The sequence below is a fragment of the Molothrus ater genome, chromosome 5 (genome assembly GCF_012460135.2).
Source record: "Molothrus ater isolate BHLD 08-10-18 breed brown headed cowbird chromosome 5, BPBGC_Mater_1.1, whole genome shotgun sequence".
In the NCBI taxonomy this organism is placed as follows: domain Eukaryota; kingdom Metazoa; phylum Chordata; class Aves; order Passeriformes; family Icteridae; genus Molothrus; species Molothrus ater.
The window spans coordinates 62,658,412-62,679,943 of record NC_050482.2 but is presented as its reverse complement, the minus strand read 5'-3'; the positions used below and the strand labels follow the sequence as shown (position 1 = coordinate 62,679,943).

The following is a 21,532-nucleotide window of genomic DNA, read 5'->3' as shown; positions in this document are numbered from 1 at the left end:
TCACACTTGTTACAAAGCCCTGAAGAACTTCCTGAGGCTCAGGGTGTCTGTGGATTACACTGTGGATTTTTCTGAAACAGATATCTGAAAACTCAGCTGCTTGTGATTATGAGTGGCTGGAACTGAGGATTCCTTCAGTCTTTGCTTCCCCATCAGTTTGACCTTATAAAAATAACAACCATGTAGCCATAATATAGCAAGGGTTTTTTGAGCTAGTATGTGCAGACATAGCATTTTCATTCATAAGTATTGCCTGATGTCATGAAAATATCTCTTCATAGATAAAGGTAAGTCCTTACCAATGGAATTTCATATTTTGTCCAGTACAGGATGAAACACCACACAATGAGGGCAACTTCTGTACTGTTGCTGACTGCAGTGCAAAATGAAATGTGACAGGATTCAGTAACTGTCCTGGTCCCTGGCAAGTTACTTTTTCATTTTTACTCACAAGAAACTTTGAAAAAGTGATGAGTTTTGAGCTGTTAGGTCTGCATGCATGATAAGCAAATAATTGTCATACAAAGATAAGTGGTTTGGTGGCAACTCCTACATTAAAGAAAATAGAATTGCTGTTCACTATCTGTCAACAGGGAGGTCACTCCCATCTGAAAGTGGAATGTTTAAAGGAAGAATTAACAGATACATTGAGATTCAGTATGTTAAAACTGTAGATAATATAGACAGTGGATAATGTAGTGGCAAATGCAGGAAAAACTCCTGTGAGAGCAGCAATAGGCTTCTGACTTTGGCCAATTTACTGCTCATTTGAGGATCACTATAGTTTTAAAGGAGCTCCTTAGGGGGTTTCTGAAAGGTTGAGAAAGCCAGTGTACAAGATTATGGGTATATGTGAATACATTGCCTTTTTGAGGGTATGAAAAAGAACAAAAGCATAAGGTTTACACAATAAACAGACATTTACACTGGCACCAAGTAATAAAATGTTCAACAGAACAAGACTAGAAGTGTGCCAGTGATGAATAACAGTATCACTAACTATATAGAAAATTTTCAGCCCCAATTTTTTTTTTCTTTTCACAATCAAGACCTTTTGAACGTTATGTAATGAACCAAACTATACACAATACAGTTTTTTTTTGCATGCTATATTAGGCTGGTTTATTCTTATAAAACAGACAATTCATCCTAGATCCTGCCCAGACTACACTGTTTGCATGCGAAAATATATGTTGACATTTGTATCCTGAGGCAAGAGCAAAAACTGTGGATTTATCCTGCTCTTTGCAGAGGCTACAAGATCCCTGGGACAGCCAACAGCCCCACAGTCTGGTGCTATTCACACACTGCAACAGAACCGAGTTTCCTGTTTCTTGCTTTCAAGTTGTGGGTGCATGTGTTACCTGTTGGATGGTTGATTTTTAGGTTAGCATGTCACTGGAGGCTCTAGGGATTCAATAAGCTCCATATGCTGTTAATTAGTACAGATTTCAGAAACACTAGCTGTAAGTGAAGAAATTAGAGAAGCACACAAAAACAACAGGTTGATGGGACAGATTCCAACTGTACAAGCCCAAAGACTGCAAGGTCCTCAGATAAAACACTCAAAACAATTCTGATCAAAGAACAAATTAAACGTGGAATCCCAACATACCAACTCCTTGGGATAAAATTCTACCAATTGGATTTTATCCAAGGAGGATGGGACACCTATACTTAACCCAGAAAAGGGACATATATAAATTATATGTGCTAGATAAATAGCAAATACAAACCATTATAAACCAACAAGTTGCAGACAAAAGAATGGAAAGTTTAGCTGTGTTTAACCATGTTGTCAGACCATCACTGGGACAACAACTAACCCTCAATTGTGTGTTTAAATGTAGGTTGACAGGCAACCAAAAACACCTGCAAGCAAACATATCAAGAATATATCCTGCCTTCTGTCTTCTGCCAATTTTCCTTACATCATCTCCCATGACAGACAATGTAAAGCTAGAAGTTTCACCATGCTATCTGGGAAAAGACTGAAACACGTGGATGGGGTGGGAAGTGGAAGCACCATGCACCATAACAACAGTGGATGTTTTAAAGATGCATATGAAAATTCACAGGAAAATCATAAAATTACTACATTTTGAATATTGATGCAAATAAGATTAAGAAATGATGCAACAGTTCCCATTAACACAATTATCTATAAACTGTTCTTAAAAGTAAAGATATTAGTCTAACGACAGACATCTGCTAATTTCTAAAGTAAAGTTTTCATAGCACAATACATCAGATTTTAACAAAGGTGGCTCACTGAAATTGCAGTACCTGAAGTCCCACAATTATTAAAACCCCACATGCTCTGAGTACAGCAGCTGTTCAGAAGCTTTAGGAACTGCTTAGAGGGAGCTTATTTCAGGACCAATGTGCACAACAGTCATTACCTGTAGGCAGAATAGCTCATATGCAATTATATTACAATGACATTTAAGAAAACAGCCTTACCTTTAATTTACAGTATTTGAGAGGTGAAGAGGAGCCACTTGCCCTAGGTGCCCTTCATGTCTAATGACACTTCATTTTACAAATGAAAATTGACTTTTCTGTTAGCTGATAATTCTTCTTCTGAAGAAGAAAGTACAATTTTGCTTATATATAATTCACAGGTGGGGAAGTTCTATCAAATCAAAGGGGTACTTTTATTCTTCCTGAGGAACATGTCACAAAATAAACTACAAGAAACTTGTGTGAGAAAGAATAAGCTATGATTTATTTTGGGCATGAATTCAGGCATGGGAAGGTGCTGTAATTCAAAGGCATCTCTGCAAACATTCTCTCTGCATCAATCATTGCTTGTTTTCATATTTCTACTTTTGTTCTCCATGAGAAAGACACAGAATGATAGAGCCTCAAAAAACTCACTCAGGAGTTCCTGCAAAGCAGGAACAGCTATGTGAACTTCCCTGTAATACACACACCAACACTTTGGAATTAATTTGCTGTAAAGCTACCTGAAAACACCCCTCTAACCCTGATCTTACACTGCTCTTCTTTCTCTCTATATAATGTTGACATTGGTGTAATCATTCATATCAATTTTATCATTAAAAAACTTTATTTCTGCCAAATGAATGGGGTTTTTCAGATGCATGAGGAAAAAAAGTGTGAAAGGCAGTTGAAACAGCTACCTGGACAGCACAGTGATACAGGTACAGATCTTTAAGATGTAAAAAGTTGGGAGCTGGTTCATTAGGATGGATTTTGGGTCAGAAAAAGTAAATGAATGCTGGGGAGAATGAGAGTTATCAAGTACAATGCTGCTTCAACGTTTTTTATGCTAAAGGGTTCCCTGAGTTTTGGTTCAGTCAAGACATTTCCTACTGATGGGGCAGTATACAGCTATCCAATAATTTGAGATCATTAGACAAAACACCAAAATTAGGAAACTTCCACTCTTATTCTCTTTCAGTGATGAAAAAGCTGGATTTGGGTTTGGACCAGATGAGCTCCTATGGCCTCTTTCCACCTCAGCTGTTCTGTGATACTGTGAATCACTGCAGTGCTGTGTGATCTCTCTTTTTGAATTGCCTTACCACCAGGTGACCATCAATGACAAATGTTGCCATCTGCAGGTCTGCCCCTCAAGTAAAGACTGTCCTTAGGAAGAAAGGATGACAAAGACAGTCCAAGCTATGGAATTACTTCCATAGAACAAGTGACACTCCAGCCTCTCATGTTGTCTCCTAAACTGTAAAAAACTCCAATCACTTGTTTTTAATTTTTTTAAAAGTTTAATAGTAATAAAATGGTTATAAAAATAGCAATATAATTAGAGTAATAAAAATTTGGACAATTAGGATTAGGACAATATGAGACAATAAAAACAAAGAGTTACAGACAGTCTGGGTACCTTTTTCTGGGCAAAATAAGCCTGAAATAGGACACACGTTAACAGAGGATTAACCCTTAAAAGCAATAGCCTGTTGCATATTCATACACCTCGTACATGATGCATAAATTCCATTCAAACACAGGATTCTCTCTGGTCAGTGTCAGCTTCTTCCTCTGAACCCTAATGGTGTCTTCAGGGCTGAACAAGGCAGGAAGAACTAAGTTTCTTCTGATAACGGAGCAATAAATTATTTTTCTCTGAAAGATTTAGGTGTCCTGTGGCTGTTATCTCGATGCAAGTCCTCTCTTTAAAAAAAGTATCTTACACAGCATAGTTTCTATTTCAACATTATGTTATACCCTAAAACTATATTTAACACATTACTTAAGAGAATTAATACAGCATAACTTTCTAACATAACACATATAATATTCATTTCAATATTTGCAAAAAGCCAATCATAAAATACGCATTTTTTCACATAAACATTTGCTGACAGCCTGTCACAGGCAAGCTACAGAGAGATCTCTATTAACCTGTACCTGTACCTTGACTGAGTAGAGCTGTTTTTCCATTCAGTGCGCTTGTCTAGATTCTACTTTTTGTCATTTCCTTCCCGATCTCACAGGGCAAGCAGGAAGTAAGACGAGACAGTGGGAAAGGCACAACAGAACAGGACTGGCAAAAGAAGGAAGGAGGCAGGACTTTTGTTCACTGAGAGCCACCATCGGTCAGAGTCCCCATGCCTTCCACTGCTAGTCTGACTGAACTGATGGCACTTTGCATCATTGCTGTGCCGCCATTTAAAGTACGCTTCTGAGTGACGGTGATGCAGGAGTGCCAAAACGACCCAAACAAAGGCACTTAACTAAAAGATGGGCACCCTTCTGAAGAGTTTGTGAGTTCCTAGAGGGTGAGGACATTGATGGCCACACTGATGCCGTGGCTGCTGGGCAGGCAGAAGCCGTGGTGTACCACCGTGAGCACTGCAAGCAGGGCAGCTGTGTGTCCAGATGTGTGACCATGACCGAGCTTTTAATTTAGATATTGAAACGAAAGGAGTGTGAGAGCAGCCTTCACGATGTATCGTCAGAAAAGTGGCACAGGTCAGAAACCTTAAACTGAGATGTTTTTGACGGCAGAATTCAGACACCAGCCTTCTCTCTGTAACTCAAGCAGTGAAGCTCCATTCACCTGGCTGATGCTTCATTCATCCCTGCGCCTGCTTTTTCCTACAGGAAATGTGTGACCTCCCAGCTACCATCCCTTTTCGGTGACGTGTGATTGAGAACGGTCAATATAGTCTAAAAGTCAGGCGGAGGAGGGAGGCGAAGGGCCGTGCCCCGGCACCGCCGCCGGCTCACCCAGAGCAAACCACTCCCCTGCGGCGGCAGAGCCGACTCCGGGCCGAGGCGGCCCCGCTCCCTCTCGGGTTCTTTCACTTTCGTTTCCGTTTCCGTAGCTTTGCCGGGCGGGGCTTCCCGAGAAAGCCATGGCGCTGGCCATCCAGGCGCTGCGGGTGCTGTGCTCCAGCGGCGGCTGCCTGGAGCAGGGCGAGCTGCAGCGGCGGCTGCCGAGCCGGCCCTCAGCCGAGCAGCTGGCGGCCGTGCTGCGGGACGCGCAGCGCTTCACGCTGGTGCGGCGGCCCGGCCGGGCGGCGGCGGCGGAGGCCGAGGTGGCCGTGGTGGTGGCCACCAGCCCCGTGCGGCTGTGCCCGGAGCACGTCGCGGGCTGCCCGGGCCAGTGCGGGCAGCTGCACATCTGCAAGTACCACCTGAAGGGCTTCTGCCGCAACCAGCTGGCCAGGTGAGGGGCGAGGGGCGGCCGCCATGGCGGGGGGCTCGGTGTGCCCCTTCAGGGAAAGGAGCTCTCAGTAAAGACCTTTCCGCGTCGGAGATGCTCACTGCCCGTCCGCTTTTATTTATTTGTGTGTGTTGTTGCAAAGGAGGCAGACGCAGGCAGTGGTTTCACAGCTTTGGGTCGCAGCACTTCCTCCCCGGCTCATCACCCTGGCGCTCCCTGCCCGTGGGCAGGGCCGTGCCAGGGGACAGCTGAGGCCCCTCAGGTCCCTGTGCTGTGAGACCCTGGGGAATAAGCTAAACCTGAGTGTCCCCTCAGGTCCCTGTGCTGCAGAATTTAAACCATTATGAACTTTGTGGCACATCCCTGTGCTGTGAGACCCTGGGCAATGAGCTAGAGCTGAGTGTCCCCTCAGGTCCCTGTGCTGTGAGACCCTGGGCAATGAGCTAGAGCTGAGTGTCTCCACATGCCCCTGAGCTGTGGGACCCTGGTGGATGCACTCATCAGCTGAGAGGGGGTGTTGCTCTGGAGCTTTGTTGGTTTTGTGGTTGTGAGCTGCAGGTCAAAAAAGTGCGGATATTGTCAGTGTGCACTGAGACTATAATGACTGTGAATCAGAAGTAGCATGGCAATTATCCTCAGTAATTATGTAATCTGCTTTGCAAATCACATAATGGCTTTATAGAGGAGCAATATGGATTTTTCTGAGCCTAGCTAATGTGGTGTGCTTTTCCAACTGTTCAGTGTAATGCCCATGGGGTGTCAAAATAATGCCAGTCATTTTGATCGTGGGTTTTTTGAGTTCTAGGAAGGGATGCAGGTTTATTCACAGCTTCCACTCAGACCACAATCTCCGTGTTCTAAAGCAATATGGACTTGAGAATTTAAACCATGATGAACTTTGCCAGCTTCTGCTTCAAAATGACCCTTCCCTCTTACCAGAGGTGAGTATTACTGTAACAGCTTCTCAGTCTTGTGTTTCAGTGAGCATTACAATGTGGATGAGGCTTGACAGAGATGGAGATACTGGGGGTCAATTTAGTTAGCTTAATGCAAATCTAAAAATCTGCATCCTCTGTTATCACCTGTGGTGGGTTGACCCTGGCTGGCAGCTAAGCTCTTGAACAGTCCCTCACCCACTCCTCACTCCCGTCACAAGCAGAGGAGGTGAGCATTAACAAGAAGAACTAAAGTGGCAAAACCTGTGAATGGAGATAAAGACAGTGTTGAAAGGAGAGGAAGGCAGGGAGAAGTGTTGCAAGACATTTCTGCTTCACCACCTCAAAGCAGACTGATGCCCAGTAAGTCTCTGAGCAAGTGCTACCTTGGAAGAAGGACCTATCTCCCCTTTCTTTCACCTTCCCTCTGTCCCCTTCTCCACTATTATTAATTTTTTTAGAGAATGACATTATGTGGCATGGAATATCCCTTTGTCCAGTTTGCACTATTTCCTAGTTTTTGCTGGAATAAAGTTAATTTTCTTTCTAGTAGCTGGTACAATGCTGTGTTTTGCATTCAGGGTGAGAACAATGTTGATAACATGCTGTAGTTTTTGCTGAGCAGTGCTTGCTCTAAGTCAAGGACTTTTCAGCTTTTCATACTGCCCTGCTAGCCTGTAGACTCAGAGTGCACAAGAAGCTGGGAGGGAATGCAGCCAAGACAGCTGCCCCAAACTGGACAAAAGGATACTGCTTACCATATGACATCATTCTGAACAGTGGAGTGGGGAGGAGGTGGCCCAGGGGTGGTGCCACACTGGTGGGGACTGGCTGGGCTTTGGTCAGTGAGTGGTGAGCAGTTGCATTGTGCATCGCTTGTTTTGTCTGCTCTTTTATCATCATTATTATTTCCTCTTCTTTTTATGCCATATTAAACTGTGTTTATCTCAGCCCTGGAGGGAGTGAGTGAGAGGCTGTGTGGTGTTTATCTGTTCTGGGTTCAGCTGAGATAGAGTTAATTTTCTTACTGGTATCATAAACAGGGCTGTGTTTTGGATTTAATATGAAAATCACACTGGCAACCCACTGAGTGCTTGCCTTCAGCCAAGGCCTTTTCAGCTTCCCCTGCTCTTCTGCCAGTGAGGAGGGGCACAAGGATCCAGGAGGGAGCATGGCCAGGACAGCTGACCCAAACAGACCAAAAAGTTGTGTTATCAACACTGTTTTGGTCACAAACCCAAAACACATTGTGGTATGGTCTGCTATGAAGAAAGTTAACTCCATCCCTGTCAGAGCTCAGTGCATCCCTCCGGGTGTCCAGAGGTGCCGAGGACCCCGCCGGGGGGCTCAGAGACCCTGGCATGCAGCCCAGAACACCTGGGGATTTGATTATGACCCCTGGAGCAAGTTACCAGCTTTGTGTGAGGACATGAAAGTCACAGAAGTTTGAATAGTATAATAATGAAATTATCACGGGGTGAAAATGTAGATTTTAGGATTTTTGGAATGGGGGTTATGGGGACAAGATGGAGGAATCTGGGTGTGTCTAGCCTTTCTTCTTCTTCTTCCTGTTCTCCATTTTCTGCAGTGATGTTGGCACTTGGTTTAGAGTAGAAGTGCACTGTCTAACATAGGTGATAGGTATTGGGAATTAAGTGTAAATATGTTATATGTAGTTTGTGGTATAAAAGGACAACACCGCCTTGGGGGCGGTCAGAGTGCCTGTGGCTGCCCTGCAGAGCAGATTTCAGCTGGGCAAGAAGAAAATTTTATAGATAAGCATTAATAAACAACCTCAAGACCGAAAAGCTAAGAGCTCTGACTTGTTCTTCAGTTGCGCGGGCCGAAGCAGAGACATCCTATCCATCTCGGGGCAACAATTAACAACCATCTACCCAAGACATCCCAGCCAGATTCAGTACCTCTTACCATCAAGTTGGGGTCAAAAAACCTCCAAAACAAGAAAATTAGAAGTGTGATTTAGCACTAAATCTCATCTTGAGATTGTCTGTAAGAATGTTGTCTTTTGAAAGATCTTTCTAAACATTAGCAGGGCAAAGGAAAAGCTATCAAGTAATCATTTGGAAAAAAAAAAAGAAGAAATGTTTCTTTCAAAAGCAAATGTATGCACATTGTAGCCATAAAAAACCTAAAAATCATGGATTCAAACAGTCTAAATGAGCACATTGTACTTTGGCGTTTAAATTCTTTTTTTCTTCTCCTTCCCAAGGTCTGCTTGCATTATAACAAAGGCGATGGACCTCATGGATCTTGTTCCTTTAAAACATCCTGTACCAAACTTCATGTTTGCCAGTACTTTTTGCGGGGTCAGTGCAGATTTGGCAGCAGCTGCAAACGGTCCCATGACTTACTAAATCCAGAATGTTTTGAGAAACTGGAGAAACAGGGGATGAGCTCAGACATTATCAAGAAACTACCTTCCACTTATAGAAACATGTATGACATAAAAAATGGCAACAGAAACATGTATGACATAGAAGATGCCAAATCTTCACCATGCAAAGGTAAATAATATCATCTTTTGAATACATCAGAAGAGTCATGGTAGTGAATTTAATGTTTTCACTGGTATCATTAAGAAAACTGAATTTACATATTGATTTGTGTACAAGGACAGACCTTGTACCTATCTCATTGACAGAGATCTTTGTCTTGACAAGTGAAGTGAAGAGAGGTTCCTAAGAAATAGAGTGCTGGTGTTTATAAAAATCTCAGGCTTGGGGTTAAATAAGTGTAACAGAACTCGAAGTAGGGAGCTCTATAATTTTGGACTTTTTTAGGTAAAATACGTAAAGGTAGAGACCTGTTTAAGAATAGGAGTGGTGGTTGTCTGATTATATAAACTATTTAATTGTTTTTCTTTAATGCAGTGATTAATTCTGGCACAAGAATTCACAAACACTATCCTAGTGATTTCTTGGAAGTGATAATATAATATTTTGTTTGCACTTTTCTTTTGAAGTTCTTTAGAATTGTAATTTAAGTATGGTTTAGAAGGGGAAAAAAAGGATAACATAATGGAGAATTCTAGTGTGTATGCTCATCTCTGCTCTTCTGCCTGCAGTTCCTTCTTCCTTTCCGTAATGTGCTTTAATTTACAGAAGTATCAGATTTTGAAACTTTGTATTTTATGGCTGCCAGTGTGACCAGCTGTGGAATGCACATTTAACTCAAGTCCATGTGGAAGTATAAAGGCATTGGATTCTATTCTCGTTTTGTGGGGATAGCTAAAATCTGTGTCTGAGGAATTCAGCAGTTACAGGGAAATCAAGTTCAGAAAGGATGGATACAGGGAGGGGACTTTTGAGTATACATATTTATCAAAGGCTTCCTCGTCTTTCTGGGGCAGAGTGCAGTTAGGTGGTTACAAACATTGCCTTTAGGCTTCTTCCCTAGGGATAGGAGCACTTTTAAGAGGCATTGTTGATCTGAAGTGTGTTAATAGTTACAATTCCTCCTTCTAGATGGAAAACCCAGCACTAGACGGAATTCCTCAACTTCAAAGGAGGACGAATCAGAACAGATATGTTTACATCATCTGTACAGAAGTTGTGGCTTTAAAGGTAGGTTGTCTCAAGTATCAGTGCACACTGTGTCAAGTCCAGCCTATTTTTCTGTTGTCATAAAGAGGAAATGATACACATCTTTCACAGAAAGGGGAAACTTTCTGTGAGTTTCTGCTTATGTGTAGTTAAATCTCACTGCTGTAGGAAAGTGTCTTGACTGCTGCAGGAAAGCATTTGACCTGGCACACCAAACAAAGGAGATGTTTTGTTTTGCTTGTGCTGAAGATTGGCTACTCCACCTGTGTTTACCTAAGGGATTGCAGAATGATAAGAGTCACATTTCCAAACAGGAAAGATATGAAAGATACTCTGAATTCTACATTTTTTCTTCTGGTATTCTTCTGTTCCATCTGTCTTAGCTGTTTCCCTTTCAAAATGTTCCAAGGTGTCCAGGAGCAAGGCTGCTTTGCCAGGTTTCTGTTGATTTTTTGTCATCCTTTTTTTTCTTGATGTTCTTGACCTGTGTACTGAATGCCTCCTCGTAGGAAGGTGTGGTGCAATTTCTCCTTGACTTTCCCTGGAGTTAAGTTTCCTTTTGTTCTGTGGAAATTGCCCTGGGGTTTATGCACACGTGCACTGGTGATGTCACCCTCACTCCCGTTGAGGAGTGACTGCCCACTGACACTTTGAACCCTTGTAACGTTTGTGATACCTGGCTCACTGCTACCGTTGCTCTTCTTTGTGGGACCAGGATCTCTTGGAGAATTACTGAAGGGCAAAGGACTTTGAGACTAAAGGAATGATGTCTGTGTGTTTATCAAAGGAGGTGATGATGGTTAACTGGCTTGTGTTGGAAGGTGCGGGACCTAGACATGGTGTAAATAATATGGAATACGTGGTGGATACATCCCTGCTTTCAGCTGGGACAGAGTTAATTTTCTTCCTAGAAGGCAGTACAGTGCTGTGCTTTGGATTTAGTATGAAAATAACATTGGTAGCACACTGATGCTTTAGTTGTTGCTAAGTAGTGCTTACCCAAAGTCAAGAATTTTTCAGCTGCCCGTGTGTTGCCAATGAGGAGGTGCACAGGAAGCTGGGAAGGAGCATGGCCAGGACAGCTGACCTGAACTTGTCAAAGGGCTATTCCATACCATTAGAACATCATGCTCAGCCTATAAACTGTGGGAGTTGGCTGGGAGGGGCTGATTGCTGCTTGGAAGGGGCTGGGCATCAGTCAGTGGGTGGTGAGCAATCATAGTGTGCATCACTTGTGTGTCTTGGGCTTTATTTCTCTCTCACTTTTTGTTAGCTTCCTTATAGATATACAAGAGTGTATGTATATGTACTTGTGCTTGCTATATTGTATTTTGTTTCAGTTACTAAACTGTTCTGACTTCAGCCCACAGATTAACCTTTTTCCTGTTCTCCCCATCTCACTGAAAGAAATGGAAGTGGCTGTGTTGTACTTAGTTACCATCTGAAATTAAACAGTGACAGTCCTTCTCCTATCTTACAACTAAGCACTGCTGGGCTTTGGTTTTTTCCTCAGTCATACCACGTTGTGATTTAGTGGTTAATCATAAATACACTTTATTTTCTATTTATTAAATAATAGCCTTGTAGGAGCCTGTGATCATTTTTTGTCTCTTTGAGAATGATCTGCACAATTTTAATGTGCAAAGAGAGTCTAGTACGTACAGAAACTGAACGTCTACCTAAGCCCAAAAATTCAAGTGTTACTTGCTTATGCTGAAAATTTTTGAACTATTGCTTGTAATGGTGCCACTTTCCTAGCTATCCCTTTGATGATTTCACCAGCTGGGTACACAGCCCTGAAATGTTGGAGTTCTCTCATAGCCTGTCAAAATAATGCATCTCCTACTTCTCTTTTTTTTTTTTTTTTTTTAAACTTTTACAGAAAAGTGTATCAGAAGCCATTTTCACTTGCCATATAGATGGCAGTACTCTGAGGGTAATACCTGGAAGGACTTCAGGAATATGGAAGAAATTGAAGATGCATATTGTGACCCAAAAAACGTCAGGTATAAACTCTTATAAAAATTTATGTTTGGAGTTTGCTGTATTGTACCAGATCCTTAGTGGCTATAAATTACTGCAATTCTAATGTAGTCATTGCATAAGTATCTTTATTTGGCATTTTTCTACTGACCTCACTTTGCATGAGATTTGCCCCCTTCTTGGGAGCAGAGCATGTGAAGAATATGGAAATACCTTTCAGAGTTTGGAACTGGTTATATAGCATAAAGAGAGTATTGGAAAGGGCTCATCCCAGTATGCCACATCCCATGCTGGAAAATCCTCTTATGTTACAGGCTCTTTGAAGCCCGTGTTAAGTTATGTCAGTGTTCTCTTTAGAATACAGCTGGTCAGCAAGAAGAAGGCAGTGCCTGTTTTCCAATGTTTCTCTTCATTCCATGTAACTCACTAATTTAGGAGTGGGTTATGATCATTGCCCACAGACCCAATGTGGGACATAGTACTGTAATGCAAAATATGTACAAACAGGAAACAGAGCTAGCATACAGAGTTGTGAAAAGTGCAGGGTGCAAAGCACACATTGTAGTGAAGAGTGCACCTTTGTGTTCTGCTTTTGGGTGAGATTGACTTAATTTGCAAATTAGTAGTGGGCTTGTGAATCTATGAGTAAAGCTTCACAAACAGTTCTGATTTTTTTTGCCTCCTTTTTTTTATAGATTTGATTCTGCTTTTACTGAAGAGTTCCTTTTCCCGTTCAGTATCTGTTTTCATTACATGTGCAGTGGGTTGAAAAAAGTCAGACGTCTTTCTACAGCCTCCTCTGTGACCAAACCCCCTCACTTCATCCTTACAACAGAATGGATCTGGTACTGGAAAGATGAATATGGCACATGGCAGGAGTATGGAAAAGAAGTAAGTGTGGAGAAATGGAGAGGCTCATAACGCTGTGTGACAAGTGCAGAACTACTGAAAAGTGCACAGTGCTTATATCCTCCCCTTCTCTTGTCTCCCTCTTCCTCTCACTTATACTGTGCAGATGGACATCAAAGGCCTAATGGGGTCTTTTCCCTGTGATTTTGATTGGTTCTGGTGGGGGACTGATCACTGGTGTCACAAATATTATCAGATAACTGTTCAGTGAGGCGTGTCAGATAGGATCAGAGTAATAATACATGTTTTCCATTGCTTCTGAAAAAAGCCCCTTTCTCTGACGTTCCAGTAGTACTCTGCCATCTTGCTTGGTCTAGTTGGTGAATGTCTCACTCTAAATCAAGGATTTCTCATATGCTGATATATCCTGCAGCCAACATACATACAAGAGTTGTTGGTTTTTAGACTTGCTTGTCTATAACAGACCAGGAGAAACTTTTTTTCTCTCTATTTTTGGCATGACAGAATGATCTTCATGCAGCTGCTACTGTCTGCAGTGATGACCTGGAGAAAGCTTATTTGGCTGAAAGTTCTCCAAAGATGACCTTCAAAGCTGGAAGACATGAATATGAAATAAATTTTGTGTGTAGGTTGCATTTGTTTTGTTTTTCTGTTTTGTCCTTCCCTCCCAGATATCTTGTGGTTCTGAATTACCTCATTACAGGAGATAGAAGAGAGAAATTTGGACTTTGAATTGCAATGCTTACAGAGACAGAGTTTCTATCAAAGTTCTCAGGATAAGAGCTGTTCACATAAGCAGAGTAGCATTCTGTTCTTTCAAAGCTTTTATTTTTGAGGAGTTCTTGTGCAGGGTTTCAAAATGTCTGCCAGAAAGTCCCAAGTATGACACTGATGCTGGCACCAACACAAATGGTGAGGAACTTCTAGAAGACTTGACAAGCCAGCTTCTGCTCTACTTTAATCACTGGTTTGCAGAAAAGAAAAAACACTTGGACAAGGTGTAGGATCCAGACAATCCTTAGCATTGCAAGAGTTTTGCACATATTTTCTTTTCATCCTGTCTGGAAAGGCTGAGAAAATACCTTTACTATGTCAAGGTAGGAAGAAGTGTTTCCCAAGAGTTCAGGAAATATAAGCCACTTGTGATGGCACTGTCCTCTCTGAGATGTTGCTTTTCCTGGCATCCTTTTCAAAAATTATGTATAGCAGTGATGAGAATCAGCCTGCCTGGACTGTCAGTTTGGTGTAGTTGTCTTTGATTCAGCTTTTCATTACTATCTCATTCTGCATGAAAAAAAGCCAAACACGAAAACCTCAAACCAAAAAACCAGAAAGGACATATGTGTTGTTTGTGATTCAATCAACAGCAATGCTGGGAAATCTTGGCCAGCTTAGAAGTGAAAATTGCATCGTGAATCAATCCCTTTTCTAAGGTTTGGGCTTTTTTAGTAACTTAGGCAAATATATGCAGTGTAGATGTCTTTCAGAAGTTAATTTCTAGGCTTGGTGGTGTCAAGAGGTTTTTTTGTTTGTTTTCCTGTGTATCTCGCTCTGAAGATGAGGCCTTATTGTCCTGGCTGGCACTGACTTAATTGTTAGTATGATGTCACACTAGCTGCAGAGTTTCCAAGATCCAGAAGGAATGCCTCTAAAATTCAGATTGCTGTGACTCGTTTCTCTTGGTGGTCAATAAAAATAAATGGTCTGTGATAGATGTTGGGTTGTGTTTACAGTGTTTGAAATCTACAACTAAGTGTAGGAAAAAAGTATCTTTGTTGCAAAATGAGGAGGGAGCCTTTTTGTCCATGTTTTTGACAAAACAACTTGGTGACAAATGTGGCTGTAGTGTGAAGGCTTTCAAAAACATCTTTGATTGTTCATGGGATTTTGTTTGTTTTTTTTTTTTTTCCCCAGCCATGATGCAGAAAAACCTTCGCTACAAAACAGAGAGGAAGGTTTGCAGAAGACCTAAATTTGTCTCTCAGGCAGAGGTGGAAAAGACAAAAGCCAGGTAAACCTAACTGCTCATTCTGAGGTGGTGGGTTTAGTGCTTTGTGAATGCTGAATACTCCATGGGTGCAAGTAGAGTGAAGAAGGCAATTGTGAAAGACATGGAGAGGGAAAGGGACATACCTTTCCTACAACCATGTCTGGCCAGGGCCATGTTGCAGCCTGGCCAGCAGTTTTCAATCAACTCAGGAACCTCTGTGGTGAAGAAAATTTGGGCTTGGCCACAGGAAGTGTGGAAAGGTAGGAAATAATTCAACATGTAGCAGTGTGTTTATGTGTACTAGCTCTTTCTGAGATGAATAATTTTCAAAGCTAAGTGCAAGTTCAGAAAAATATTTTTGAGAGCAGCCAGACAATCTGAAAGGAAAGCAGTAGTTGTTACAGGTAGAGCAAATGCTGGGAGCCTGCAAGGAGATAGAGTTGCATGTAACAGCCAATTTTTGCACATTCCCTTGCAGCACACAGTCCTTGCTGAAACACTGAAAAGAGCAGCTAAACACACTAATTAAAATTTGGGTGTAAGTACAGGGGGGAGGGCTCTATCTATCCTGCTTCAGTCATACTGATGTGATACTGAATGCAGTAGTGTAGTAGAGCTTTTATATATACATTCAACTCTGCAAGAGAAATCCTTATGTGTTTAGTTTAGAGTATATATTTCCTTTTTTTTCATTTGGCATCTTGCTTGCTGACCTAAGTCTTGACACGATGACTTGGAACAAATACTTTCATGTGCAGAACAGAAATGACAGTTTTGAAATATTTTTTAATATTTTCAGTTGCCTATATTCTCCCTAAGCTTGACAAAAATGTTTAGTATAATATGTACATAAAATGTCATGTTTAGTTTTATTTTAATTGTCTATTTGTAATGTCTATCATCTACAGGGGCGTTAAACATACAGAAGGGTTTAAGAACATTCCAGCTCACTGGGACACATCTGCCCTGCCTGAACTCGGATTCAAGGTTTGGAGCTTTTTAGTTTTTCTTTCTGTCAGTTTTGTCATGTAAGGTTTGTTCCATCACAAGTTCAGTGTTTCTATGTAGCATAATACAGAGGTATTGGTAAATTTAAACTTGATACCTCACTGGGCAGAGACCTGGAGGTGAAACTAGACCCAGATTTAAACAAACGGTGGCAGTAAAACTGTGGCAGCAGAGACTTCCATTGCTACTATTAATCCCTTGGCTTGTCAGATTTGCTGTGTTAACAAGACTGGTACTGGTGCCCAAAATACACCGTTTTGAAGTCCCAACAGGTGCTGAAAGCATCACAGAGGTAAATGATGCCTCTGAACTTCAGAGTAGCCCTTCCCTTAGCTGTAGGCTGTTGTATGAGGCTGAAACTGGGGGAGTTCACAGAATGGTTGGGCTTGGAAGGGGGACCTCTGGAGATCACAGAAACCAACTCCCCTGCTAAAGCAGGTTCACCCAGAGGAGGTCACACAGGATTGTGTCCAGGTAGGTTTGGAATATCTCCAGAGAGACTCCACAAGTTCTCATGGCAGCTTGTTCAGGATAGGATCTTTTATTATTACATTTACTATTATATTATTCATTCCAGTGAAGTAAACTTCTTTACCCTTGTAACACACCTAGTTAATATATGTGTGGCATACTTTCTCTGACTTCCTCTCTGCTTCCACCAGCTCCTCTGTCAACTCTAATAACTGTGCCTACAGAAAAGGTATTATCTGATGCTCAAAAATCACTTAACTTGCAAAATGCAAATCCTCAACAAGTTGTCACTAAGAAACAAGACTAACATTGACATTTTTTATGTTCCTACAAAAATATGCAAGTAAGCTTTGCATGCTATCAGAACTGTCATGTAAGGAACTGATTTTTAGTAGTGTGACCATGTTTTTCCCTAAAATTGTTCGACTAAAGCCTTTCCAATTGATTTAGAAACACAACAGGCAGTGAGTGCAGTTTGTGTTCACTGGCTGTCAGGAGTATAAAGTAAAAAGATTCTCTGGTTTTCTGCAACATCATAAATTCTCAATTCCTTATTTATGTGCTCATTTCTGCTATGTATTTAGATACCGTTTGATGCATGCAATATATCTGGACCCACAAAAGCATGCAAAAGTAACTTTTCAAACTTTTCCTTGCAGCTGATTGAGCTTGACTGTTCTTCTGAAGAATACAAGAAAGTCAAAGTGGACTTTCAGCGCACAATGCCCAAAGCAGCTATTAAAAAGATTTGTAGAGTTCAGAACCCATCCCTCTGGGAACTGTATCAATGGTAAGTGTAGAACACTGCCCTGGTGTGTATGCATGATGTTTGTTGTTTCTGCAGTTAGCTGTATGTGCTGTGCTAAAGATAGAACATGCATTCCTGAAATGCCTCTGCTACCACTCTCCCACTGAAATACCTACCTAGTATCAACATTTAGATAAAGAGGTATCGACAAACCCAAAGCTCAGTCAAGACACAGAGCTTAGAACAGTCAGATTCAGGGCTGTGTGGGAGAAATCCTTGCTCCTGACTTCTGCCAGGCCTGTGTCCATGACAGCTTCCTTCCAGTGAATCCTTGAAGCAAAACACATTTAGCACAGTGTTTTGCAGCTGGTCAAAACTGAAACAGCCTTCAAAATTAAATTCAAAACTCATGGAGGGCAAGCCTTAATAGAAACTCCTGTGTTCAGGGAAAAAAAAAATAACACTGAGATTCCTCCCTCTCTCTTCAAAGGCAGTGAAGGAAAGAAAAGCATTTGTAGTAAAGCATTTATGTATAATGTGAAAGCATGTTTATATGCCCAAATTAGGCATTACTGTAAAGATTCTCAGAATATACTCTGTGTAAAATTGTTTCTGAGTGGCTGTGGGAACCTGTGGGGACAGCCACTGTGGAACTGCGAGATTCTGCTTCTCATTGCAGGCAGAAGGACCTAATGGAGAAGAGCAATGGTGGAAAGGCTGCAGATGAGCGATTTTTATTTCATGGGACCAGTAAAAAAGACATTGATGCCATCTGCCAGCAAAACTTTGACTGGAGAATCTGCGGCCTTCATGGGACAGTCTATGGCAAAGGTTGTTTTTCAGCTCTTTCAGTAATCCTAGACTTGCTAAAAATTCTCAGTACTCACTGCAGAGGGGTAAAGTTTACAAGATGGTGCTTGGCCAGTCCTGGGCTTCTCTATGTTGTGATGTGGGCAACAGAGCTGAGTTTCATTTGGGTCATTTGGAGCTAAGGCACTCTAAAAGGCCTTGGCCTCTGCTCTCTAAGTACTTGCAAGAAAAGACAGACTTAGAAGAGGTCAGTTGTAGGGATGGTTTCTGCTAGACTCCAGGCTTACTGCTGTTCCAGTTTCTCCCAACTCCTACAGAAAAGCAGCCTGGGTTTTTTTGTTGGTTTGTTTTGATTGTTTTGGTTTTTTTTGTTTTTATTTTCTTTCCTCCAAGAATCTAAATGCCTTTCTGGTTACAGGTTTTTTGCCTTGTTAGCAGATTATAGCCTTCTATTTGTCCTGTGTACAGGAATTAGCAGCACGTCAAGTGGAATAGCTGAGACAGGCTGACTGGCTGACTACACACCTTTCTGCTGGAATACTTTGTAACTCTCAGAAATGTTAGAGAATCACAGTGTATTTTGAGCATGGAAGGGACCCAAAAGATCATCAAGTCCAGCTGTGCTGATGAATATTAGTAGCCTCTGCCAGGAGAGGAAATGTGATAGTGGGGGAGGTGGACATCTAGGGTCAGGAGGAAATCTTTTAGAAGATTATAACATTTTAAACATTGGTTTTTAATATGTGTGCTGTGAAACTAAAAAGTGCATAGTGGTTGTTTCCACTAAGAGGGACATAGAGGACAAGTGAAGGCTTTGGAAAGGCAGTTCATGAATTGCTTAATGGATTTTATTAATTCATTTTCACACAGTATCACTTTGTTCCTGCTGTTTTAGTGTCTTATAAACTCTGTCTTGGTGTCTCTTCTGCAGGCAGCTATTTTGCAAGGGATGCATCTTATTCTGACAACTACTGTGGGGCAGACTCAAACACCAAGACCATGTTCCTGGCTCGAGTGCTGGTGGGGGAGTTCACTCTTGGTAGTTCTCATTATGTTCGGCCTCCCATGAAGGACAACCAAAAATTCTATGACAGTTGTGTGAATAACTCCTCAAACCCTTCTATCTTTGTCATCTTTGAGAAGCAGCAGATTTATCCAGAGTATCTCATAGAATACCAGGCATCAGCAAGACTTCTATAGCAGCAAAACCTGTCATCCTTATGTTTTAACTGGTTTAAACAGTTTCTTAGTTTTGGCTTGAGAGAGAAAAATTGATTTTGAAGAAGCTGTGTGATCAGATAGGTGAGTGTTCAGAAACATTTTTTCTCTGTCTTTTCTGTGTAATAGAAAACAAGGCATAAAAAGACATAGAGGATGTTTTAGAATTCCTAAAATCCTGTTTTTGTATCCTATTTGTAGCAGCTTTCACATTACCCTACATTATGGGAGCCTTTCATAAATTTAGTAGAAGAAATTGCTAATGGTTGTAGCATGAGGATTGGCCATGACTGCCAAGTTTAAACAGTTTTGAATTATTGTTTCAGGATAGATCTTTACATGTGCTCATTGGTCAGAGGTGCTATCCCTCTACCTGTTTATCTTTTAACTCAAAACTGGATAAAATACAGTTTTTTAGTAATCTATCTCCTGTAACAGTAGACATTCAGGTGTTTGCAACTGTGATTGTGCAATCTCTGTGCTCAACTCCTTACATAAATTCATAGTAGCACTCTTCTTTTTGTGTCCTTACTTAATCTGCACCAACAAACCCTCAAAAATTAAACTTGCTTGTTGAAAAAGAACAGACTTATTTTTACTTATTGAGTTTCTCATTTAAAACAATTACCAAAGATACAAGCATAACAGAGGTTGCTTGGTGCTGTGTGACTCGGATGATTTACTGTATCAAATAAATACTGTATTTCATGTCTGAGAACACAAGTTTTTCATGACTTTCACTGTGCCTACAAACACAAGAGTGCTGGCAGAGCAGTGGAGGAAGCAGAGGAGGCAACTCACACTGTTATTTAGTACCATATTAAGGAGGGAGATATACTGCTTGTCCTGCTTGATTATCAGTACCTTGTTTCTGTGGATGAACTTTATGGTTCCCTTAGAGCTGCTGGGAGGATGGTGAGTGACTGTCTCTCATTAGGTGTTCTGCCTCTTTGAGTGCAGGAGAGGAGATTCACAGATTTCCTGTGTAACCAAGCTGTCATTGGACTTCTTTCAAGAAAAACATGCTTACCTAGGAAGTTGTCTTCAGCCATAGAGCTGAAACCTTTAAAAGCTGAAAATTAGGTTGAATATTTAATTATTCCTATCAGAAGAAGATAATAGTGTTGAGCAGTCAGCTTACATGTGTGCAATCAAAAAACTTGAGCTATCAAATATTTTTTTAAGATTAAAGTTGCTGATGCATAGATAGATACTTTATCATAAGAAATAATGTGCTAAAGTAGCTATAAGTTAGCTATACTGTGCTGCAGAAGCCTTAAGAAATACTTTCTATATGACCTAAAAAAGCTCATCTTCAGCTACATTCTGTATACTTCTTTTTAACTCATCTGGATGATGATTGACACGTGTTCACTGGGTAACGCTTTATTACTTCAGCAATGTGAGCCAGGACCTTGGCCATGATTAGCTGGAGTAAGGCTGGGCAGACCCCTTTTTTTGTAAACTGCAAATCTAGCAGCATGATACATAAAGGAAAATATCTCCTATTTGTGTTTAATCCCAGTGAAACACAGAATAGGGACAGGCAAATTTGCTGTATTACTTCTTTTGAAAGATTTGTGATGGAGCATAAATGATAGATCTAATGTCAGCAAATGAGCTTGTCAGCAAATAGTACATTCCTTGAGGAGGATAACAGTTATGGAGGAAAGATTTCCTGTCTGTGCAGAATAAGGCTTTTCTGCCAAAACAAAAACCATGGTCATCTACATGTTAATGGCAAATGAGAATACTGGTCGTAGGAATTTCTTCCTCTGAACATAAGCAGAATTTCAGGTAAGAACTAGGATAGCTAAAGTCATGTTAATCTTCTGCCAGAAAATTGAAACAAACATTCTTTTTCAGGCAAAAAGTTGAAATATTTTTATTGCTATTTTTTATTGTATTTTTAAAACCTCTAACTTGATTCTTGTATGTGTATGAGTGTAAGTAAAACAGAGAATAAAATGCCTGGTTGTTGTACTTTGTCGTCTGTTATTTCTCCATTATCACAGAAAAGTAGCCATGTTATCCACTTTTGAAACTGCAGGGGTAACATTCTTGTGTATGGTAAATAAACAGGTACTCAAGCCAGTAAATTTCTTCTGATGGTTTTCTCTCTTTCAATACTGAAATCACAATATTTCAATACACTTGTGAGTTTAGAGGTTGTTGTTAAGCAGTAGGAGTCCCTCTATAGCTGTTTGGGTTGTATTTGGAAACGAGCACATTAAAGAGATGTTTGCATTAAATGCAAACTTCAGGCAAAAAGTAACATTGATC

At 41.0% G+C, this 21,532-nt stretch overlaps 1 protein-coding gene across 1 annotated transcript; it reads left to right on the top strand.

Annotated features, from left to right (window-relative positions):
• Positions 1-5,333: 5,333 nt before the first annotated feature.
• Positions 5,334-21,232, top strand: LOC118698300 (protein mono-ADP-ribosyltransferase PARP12-like). Its single transcript, XM_036401486.1, has 12 exons — positions 5,334-5,656; positions 6,459-6,594; positions 8,819-9,113; positions 10,074-10,172; positions 12,034-12,157; positions 12,830-13,025; positions 13,509-13,629; positions 14,919-15,015; positions 15,903-15,981; positions 17,133-17,263; positions 17,901-18,052; positions 18,963-21,232. The coding sequence occupies exons 1-12, from the start codon at positions 5,343-5,345 to the stop codon at positions 19,229-19,231; spliced, it is 2,013 nt and encodes a 670-aa protein (XP_036257379.1). The 5' UTR covers positions 5,334-5,342; the 3' UTR covers positions 19,232-21,232.
• Positions 21,233-21,532: the final 300 nt, after the last annotated feature.

Coding starts and splice junctions, on each gene's coding strand:
- LOC118698300 (XM_036401486.1), top strand. CDS start 5,343: ATGGCGCTGGCCATCCAGGCGCTGCGGGTGCTGTGCTCCAGCGGCGGC. Junction 12,158..12,829: donor TGTGACCCAAAAAACGTCAG/GTATAAACTCTT, acceptor TTTTTTTTATAG/ATTTGATTCTGCTTTTACTG. Junction 13,026..13,508: donor GGCAGGAGTATGGAAAAGAA/GTAAGTGTGGAG, acceptor TTGGCATGACAG/AATGATCTTCATGCAGCTGC.